Source organism: Bombyx mori, chromosome 8 (assembly GCF_030269925.1).
Source record: "Bombyx mori chromosome 8, ASM3026992v2".
Lineage (NCBI taxonomy): Eukaryota > Metazoa > Arthropoda > Insecta > Lepidoptera > Bombycidae > Bombyx > Bombyx mori.
This window is the reverse complement of record NC_085114.1, coordinates 92,464-101,076: the sequence shown is the minus strand read 5'-3', so window position 1 is coordinate 101,076 and position 8,613 is coordinate 92,464. Positions and strand designations below refer to the sequence as shown.

The 8,613-nt window shown below is 39.8% G+C and overlaps 2 protein-coding genes across 2 annotated transcripts; both read right to left on the bottom strand.

Annotated features, from left to right (window-relative positions):
* Positions 1 to 3,467: 3,467 nt before the first annotated feature.
* LOC119628814 (uncharacterized) lies at positions 3,468 to 4,418 on the bottom strand. Its single transcript, XM_038012563.1, has one exon. It carries the CDS (start codon positions 4,416 to 4,418, stop codon positions 3,468 to 3,470), a length of 951 nt encoding a protein of 316 aa, XP_037868491.1.
* On the bottom strand, positions 4,418 to 8,035 carry LOC119628813 (uncharacterized). The gene is made up of 2 exons (XM_038012562.1): positions 7,781 to 8,035; positions 4,418 to 6,283 (listed from the first exon to the last, which is right to left on the bottom strand). Exons 1-2 carry the CDS (start codon positions 8,033 to 8,035, stop codon positions 4,418 to 4,420), a joined length of 2,121 nt encoding a protein of 706 aa, XP_037868490.1.
* Between the last annotated feature and the right edge of the window lie 578 nt (positions 8,036 to 8,613).

Below are 8,613 nucleotides of genomic sequence, written 5' to 3'. Positions count from 1 at the left end.
TGCGACCATATCATCAACCGTAGCACAGGCCGTCAATTCATCCTCCCATGGGATAGCACTTAAGTCACTAACAATTTTGTTATAGTCTGCTTTGTAAAAGTGTAATTTAGAAGAGCATATTGGCAGTAAGGACTCAGAGCACTCAAGAGTAACACAGAACTGTAGTGGAGGATGAAGAGGATCAATAACCGAGAGTGGATCTGGGCACGCTTCAAGCTCTGAAATAGTTATGGTACTTAGTATAAGATCTAATATTTTACCTCGAGAATTCAAGCAGGAATTGTACTGACCCAAGTTGTTGAGTGACATGAAATCAATGAGCTCATTGTACAGTAAACTATTTGTAGTTTCACATGAAAGGCTAGACGTATGCATTTTTATCCAATTTATGCCGCTCATATTAAAGTCCCCCACTATAAGGGCCTCGCCGCTGTGATCATCCAATGTACGATTGGAGTTATTAATGAAACATTCTAGTATATGAAATTGAGCAGGTGGAGGTAGGTAAACAGCGCAGATGTATAAGTATTTCAATCTGTTCTTAGTATCACGCAACTCAAGCTTGACCCAGAGATCCTCACAATCCGATTCGCGATCGAACAAGCGAAACGATCTGAAACGCGTAGACACTGCAATTAACGTGCCCCCTCCCTCCTTGGTGCTGTGGAACCCCCGACTTTCTCGATCTCTCCTGTACAGTATATAGCGATCGTCAAAGAGTTCGTTATCCATAATACCACTGTTCAGCCAGGTCTCCGTCAATATTACCACATCGAAACCACAACAGACCACATTCCCAAAAAACTCAACTGTCTTTGTTCTTAAGCCTCTAACGTTTTGGTAATACACGTTAAGATTATGAAGAGCGCCCTATAGTAATGGTATGGCAAGTGTAGCCAGCTTATGACAAATTATTCAACAAATCGATATTCTTAACGTAGAGATATTTACTTTCGTCATTTTTGCGCATGTAGATGCGTCCATCTCGCACCCACACGTACCTGTAGTTCAGTTCTTTTGCCTTGGTGCGGGCTGCGGCATGAAGTGCCTTATTTTCAGGACTTAGGTGCTCAGCAACGTAGATTGCGGATTTCTTATTTCCACCGATACCTAGGTGACTAGTATTCAGTTTGTCATTCTGGTTGCTTTTGCTGAACTTGGTTGTACATGCCAGGAACTCGTCACGAAGGCGTTGGCTATTGAATCTTACGAGTATAGACCGGGGACGGGGACTAGTGCTGTTTAATTTAGCCATTCTCGAACAGTGTTGGATACTATTCTCGCCGATAGCACACTTTATTGTTCTTCCCAACTGTTGCACGATGTTCATTAAGTTCTCCTGCTTGTGCTCAGGAACACACTGGATCTCGATATTGGAGGACCGCGACTGTTGATCCAGAAAAGCAACTTTGGCCATAAGACCGCGATTGTTCACACGGAGATCTTCACATTCTCGCTCCAATTGTTTCATTGTTGCAGATTGAACACCCTGCACAGATCTGATCCTTTCCAATTCTTCGTTAAAGAATGATAGCGAAGATTCCAAGGTTGACACAGCGTTCTGAACTTCCATTAGCTTGGGCAGGAAACTCATCTTAAACAAGTTCTGTAGCTCCTCTCGAATAATGTCACGGATCCCCTCAGCTGACATACAAGAAGAGCTATGGTCGACCACGCGAGTTTTGGTACGGTGGGTGACATAATCGTGTTGCGGAGTGGACGCCACTCGAACTGGTGTGTCAGAATTGTCACCCCCCTTTCGGTCCCTGCTACAACATAACACGCACAACCAGACAGCTTTGATTTCATTGGTCATGGCAGCATAATCCTTCAAGGAAATATTCAAGCAGGAGTGGTGAAATACGGCATCACAACGGGAACAGCGCAAGAACGGCGTGTCCTTTATTTTATCGAGGCATCCCGCACATTGGATAAGGGTTGCCATTTTGATGATCGGAAGAGAAAAATATATTTAATGAAATAAAAATATTGCTGAATTCACCTCTGAAGTACAGTACGCCGAGTACGGTCCTGTGTCGTTATTTCAACCGACCGTCGCGTCGAAGATGTAATGAAGGTAGTTTAATGCGGCAATCCAGATGTTTTTGCGTCGAAAATGTATTTACGATATCCCAAACGTCCTTATCGAAGCATCAAAATGACGGAAATACACTAATTATTGATTACCACAATGACTAAGAGTCGGCACTTTACTCAACACTCGAAGATATCAAATTAAATGAGGAGCAAATTTGACAAGATGTTGACGTATCGTTGACGTACGTAAAATATTACAATTTACACAAATTGTAATATTTGTAAAATATTACAAATATTACAATTGTTAATATCTAATTTTTACAGTTTATTTACATTCTTATTTGCATATCTTATCTAACTTACATTATATTAGTATTTCTTATCATATGTTAATATATACTTATGATATACGTAATCATATGTGTGTCTATTATTTATTTTTACTTATGACTTTACTAACAATATCTTTACAGTATGAATGATGTAATTAAGGTTCAATTTGGTTTGCGTACTATCCGTAAAGAAAAACTGTGTGTGGTTGCAACGACATTTATTGTGCGACTGACTTAAATTTTGACAAGTAAAAATATCGTAATTAGCAAAGAGTATAAGGTTAATAACAACATACCGCCCACCAAAGGACTACTAAGTTCTTTCTAAATCTATTGCACTAATTACAACGTCAAGGTGACTTCAAAACAATATTCTACAAATAAAGTTTGCTTAAATACTAGACATCATAATACAATATGCTTAACTTGAGACTTAGTATTAATTTAATAATAATATTGCTACATATTGACATTGGTAGAGAATCTTGACAAAATTACAAGATGACGTTTCACTGAGTGGAATCCACCGGCAAACGACATAATTTTGTTATTGATCTTTTTGTCACAGCACTGCCATTTTTCACACTGTAAACTCTCGTGAGATTATCAGGACCTGGGTGCTTCTCGACTATTCTTCCCGAAGACCATTTTCCAGGAATAATTGGGTATTTTCGGTCATCAGGTAAGTTAGTATGTTTAAGGCGACCGCCCACCCTGAGGATATGATTCTCATCCAGGTATGGGTTTAGCGATCGTAATTTACTTTTTCTTCTAACTTGTTTCTTATCTCTTAGCCGATCTATTTCTTCTTTGAATTCTTGTTGTACTAACTTAATGCATGTGATAAGCGCCTCTTCTAATTCTTGTGTAGTTATTTCCTTGCTCGTACTTAAATTACTTTTGTATCTTAAAAATCTTTTACAGTAAATAATAGTTTTTAGTAATTCTGGTAACGTATCAAAATCTTCAAACTGAGCGGTTAAAGGTTTTAGTTCTTCTGCATTGTGGTAAGTATTTAATTTTATTGGTTTCATTTCTAATTCTGTTTCCGTTATTCCAGGCTTACTGTATATTATTTCTTTTTTGCATAACCACTTAGGCCCTGTCCACCACAACTCTTTCTGTTTCAAGTCCGCCAGCAGCATGCCTCGCGACCCGATGTCTGCAGGATTCTCTTCCGAAGCTACATGGAACCATCGGTGTGTTTACATTTTCTACAATTTCTACGACCCGGTTCGCCACGAATGTCTTCCATCTATGAGGATCACCAGATAGCCATGCAAGAACAATTGATGAATCTGTCCATGCATAGATGTTAGAAGTAGGTATACGCATTGCATTTTCTATTTGCTTAAGTAACCTTGCTAATAACAGCGCCCCACATAACTCCAGGCGTGGTAGAGACACGGTACGGAGTGGTGCCACTCTAGCACGGGCAGCTAATAGATTGGTGAATACTGAACCATCTTCCCTCTTCACACGAATGTAAGCCACCGCGGCATAGGCTTTCATGGAAGCATCGCTGAAACCATGAACCTCGATGTTTTCCATCTGTGTGCTTACTGTGTTTAGCCATCTTGGAATACCTATCTCTTTTACATGTTCAAAGTCTTCTCTAATTGTCAGCCAATCGTGTAACAGCGATTGGTTAATCTCGTCATCCCAGCCAATCGGTTCTAGCCATAGCCTTTGTATGAGTATCTTAGCCAAAATTAAGCTAGGGGCGATCCATCCCAGTGGGTCAAAAAGTCTTTGAATATCAGATAGTATGCCTCTCTTTGTAATACTGCTTGACCTTGCTGGTAAGTTAACTTTGTACTGAAACTGATCTGTGCCCAGGTTCCAGATCAAACCTAGGGCTTGTACATTTCCATCCAATTTTAAATCCAACTGTGCTCGAGATGTACGTTTGTTTGGTTCGATAGATTTCAAAAATTCAGCAGAATTGGATGACCATTTTGATAAAACAAATCCACCTTTCTGTAGAATACTATCTACTTCTTGTGCTCTTTTTATGGCTTCAGGAGCACTGCTCTCCCCCGACATTAGATCGTCCATGTAAAATCTTCTTTAATAATTCGAACAGCCATTGGGTGATTTCGACCTTCATCGTCCGCCACCTGGTGAAGCGTTCTTACAGCCAGGTGAGGGGCCGCCGCTGTACCAAATGTAACACGAAGCATACGATATTCTTTAATCGGGTCTGAATCATTCTCTCTCCACAAAAGGCGTTGATATCGATCGGCGTCTTCTTCATAAAGTAATATTTGCAGGTACATCTTTTGTATATCACTTGCATAGCAAACACGATGTAATCTCGATCTCATAAGTATGTTCCTTAAGTCCTCTTGCAGTTGCGGACCTACAAGCAATTCATCGTTTAAGGAAATGCAGTTAGAGCCCTTCGCTGAAGCATCAAATACTACGCGTGTCTTAGAAGTTTCTCTGTCTGCGTGTACCACGGCGTGATGAGGTAAGTATACTGATTTTCTCTCATTTATTTCATTCTTAGGTATTTCTTCCATGTAGTTAGCTTTTATGTATTCTTGCATGACCTTTGTATAATCTTCTTTCAGTTTAGTTTCTTTCTTAAATCTTCTTTCTAGTTGAAGTAACCTTTTTCTAGCTATTTCCTTCGTATTTCCTTCAATCGAAATTGGATTATTTGTATTAAATGGCAGCCTTACTAGATATCTTCCTTCACTATTTCTCGTATGTGTGCTTTCATATATTGTTTCACATAGCTTTTCTTCCTTTGTTAATATTCTCTTTTTATCATTGTCAATTTCCCAGAGGGATTTCAACATATGATCTATATGGATTTGATGATGAAGGACCAGAAATGATTCATTTTCACGGTTATTATCGATTTCTCCGAAGAGGATCCACCCCAGGTTGGTTTCTTGGGCACATGGAGAACCTGGAGGGCCCTTAATAAGTGTTGGTTGCACAATCTGTGCATACTCTTTAACACCAAGAAGTAAGTCTATAGAACCTGGTTGGAAGTAGTCTGGATCTGCCAGGTTGAGTCCTTCTAGATGTGGCCAATGTGTGACAGTTACAACTTTGGAGGGGATCTTCGTTGTCAACTGTTTACTCATAACATATGCTTGTATGTTGATTGGTTGATTGATGCTTGGATTCCAGCGGGAGCCAATCTTAAGTTGAACCACGTGATCAACATTAGTCCTAGTAGATCCCACCCCGATGATACTTCCTCTTGCTGGTTGCCTGTTAAGTTTGAGCATTTGAGCCGCCTTCTCGCTTAAAAATGAAGCCTGCGAACCTTGGTCTACTAGCGCACGAAGAATAACGGTTTGGTTATGCTCGTTCCTCGCTAAAACCATCGCTGTGGCTAGTAGTGCTGTGCTTTGCTTAGTACTGTGATGTGACGCCATCATGCTATTTATAACCTCTTCTTTCTCTTCTACACCGTGGTGAGATGCACTCGGTTGATTCCTTTCCTCAGTTTGTGCCGAGTCTTGATGGCGGTGGAGAAGAGTGTGATGCCGTCTTCTACATAAGCGACAGGACATTTGTAACTTACACTGGTAAGCAGAATGCCCAGGCACCAAACAGTTAAAACACAGATTGTTGGTCTTGACATAATCAGCTCTTTCTTTAGGTTGCAGTTTGGTAAAATTCTTACAATGACATAATGTATGTTTTTCTTTACAGAGCACGCAAGTTCTTTCATTTGGCTGTGACGTGGTGGCTGTGGCAGTTACTAAATGTGAACGTTCTCTTACAGGTTTGTCACGGCTGCTACAAGTCCCTGACACGGACAATACAAGTTCTAAGGTACGGTATCTTGACTGCTGGAAATCTTTTAAATTCTCCCAAGTTGGTAGTTCGTCCTCTGATTTTGAATAAGCTGTCTGCTCCCATTCTTTGTGAGACTCCGGGTCTAACTTTTGTATCACAAGGAATATAATTATAGGATCCCAGGAGGTCGTAGGTATATTTAAATTTTCTAAATTATTCAAACAATCTGTCGTGACGTCTAATAAATTTTTTAATTGATTTGCAGACTGAGAACTAATTTTCTTCTGATTAAATAATTTCTTCAACACTGAAGTCTTCAACACTTAATCTTTTATTTCCATACCTTGACTTCAAAATATTCCATGCTTTTTTATAATTGTTTTCCGTGACTTGAATAGGTTTTAATAATGTTTCTGCCTCGCAGCTGACTGTACTCTTAAGATAATGTAACTTTTGTACGTCACTTAAAGCCGGGTTCTTATCCACTAAGGAGGTAAATAGGTCTTGAAACGTAGGCCAACCTTCATAGTTTCCAGTGAATTTAGGTAATTCGATTCTCGGTAACCGAACAAGGTTTTCGGTATCCGCAATAATCTTAGAATTATTTGGTGAGGACGTTGAAGAACTCGGCACAGCTGCTTGTGTGAAAGATTGCAAAAGATCTTTTAAATCGGCTAACAAGACGAGATACAAATCTTCGAACACGAAGTAATCTTCATTTTGAAAATATGGTAACTCTTGTCTTTGTTCTTTCGGTGTTATTTTTACCAATTGTAGATGCGTTTGCTTAAATGTAGTCCAATATTCTTCGATACATTTGATTCTTGCTTCTACATAACCTCTTGTCAATCTAGCTTTTGGACATTTCTTCAAATTAATTTGAGTTTTGTTTAAGAGCGCAGCGGTATCTTCTAAAACGTTCAAAAGTTCATCCATAGTACCGTCCAACCAGAAAACGGAATAAAATTGAAATATTTATAAATTATGTATAAATTATTTGTCTTTAAATCACTGGAATGTGGTTTACGGCTTACTGGAAAACAATATTTTCACTGACCGGCGTCCATCTTCGATAGCTTGTATGTTCAAAAAATCCGCTCGAATTTGACCAATATGAATGATGTAATTAAGGTTCAATTTGGTTTGCGTACTATCCGTAAAGAAAAACTGTGTGTGGTTGCAACGACATTTATTGTGCGACTGACTTAAATTTTGACAAGTAAAAATATCGTAATTAGCAAAGAGTATAAGGTTAATAACAACACAGTACGTTATAAAACTGTCTCTTACTTTTTTATTTTTCATAATATTTTTTTGGTTAGGTTAGGTTTTTTTTTTTTTTTTTTTTAATTTACATACTTGTCCTCTAACGTAGTCAGAGCCCTTACTTTTCCTTTATATATATTTTACTTTTCTTATATTTATTGTTTTATTTATGAAATGTTTCCCAATAATCAAATTAACGTGAATTAAATTTATCAAATGTCATAAAAAAAAAAATTTTGCTATTACCAAAACATTTACTATCCTTAGGGGGGTTCTGGGGTGTTACAAATATATACTAATTATATATTGACATCCCAGTTTTCTCAGGTCTTATTTTTATTAATTACTTTTTGAGCTACTTTAATAATGTATTCTACAAATTTCTTTTTTAACTGTTTGTCTGTCATCAGTTCTGGTAAAATTGCTCTGTTGAGTTCGACGCCCAGCTCCTGTTCCAGGTCATAGCGCTCCCGGGCAAAAATAGGGCACACCAGCAGTACGTGCGGAACCGTTTCCTCCGCGTCTGGATCGCAGGTGCACGATGAGCTCTCCTTACACCCGAATCTTTTCAGGTATGCAGAGAACCCACCGTGCCCTGTTAGTATCTGGGTAGTAATGCTGGAGTGCTCCATCCCCCTCACGACCGCATATGCCCCCAACGCACTTGGGAAAAACAATTTAGTTCCTGATGCGGTCTCCCCCGACCTGTATCTCCGATCCCACTCGTCAAGCGTCTCCAATCGAATTTGTCGCCTGACGAATGATATCGGACACAGGTCGTAGTCCGGTTTTCGTTTTGACCGCAGAGCAGCTTCCTTGGCCAGTTGGTCGGCTCTTTCGTTCCCCTCCAATCCTACGTGGGCCTTTATCCAGAACAAGGGAGACACTCTTGTTCTGGAGCATGCAGCGTCTGATGGTGTCTCTTGCTTCCACTGCTAAGGGATGGGGGGAAGTAACGTTGGTGATCGTTTGAAGAGCCGACATCGAGTCACTAAAGATGCCGAACGCAGTCCCAGAGTGATTCAGCGCCTCCTTCACTGCTCTTTGTAGAGCAAGGAGTTCTGCCTGATAGACGGTGCAGAACGGCGGAAGCGTGAGCTTAAGGGCTTTGGTTTCGGATACCCTATCCCATAAAGATAGCGCTGCTCCCACCTTACCCTCAAGCTTGCTTCCGTCCGTGAAAATACGAACCTCAAAGTTGTTGTGGTGT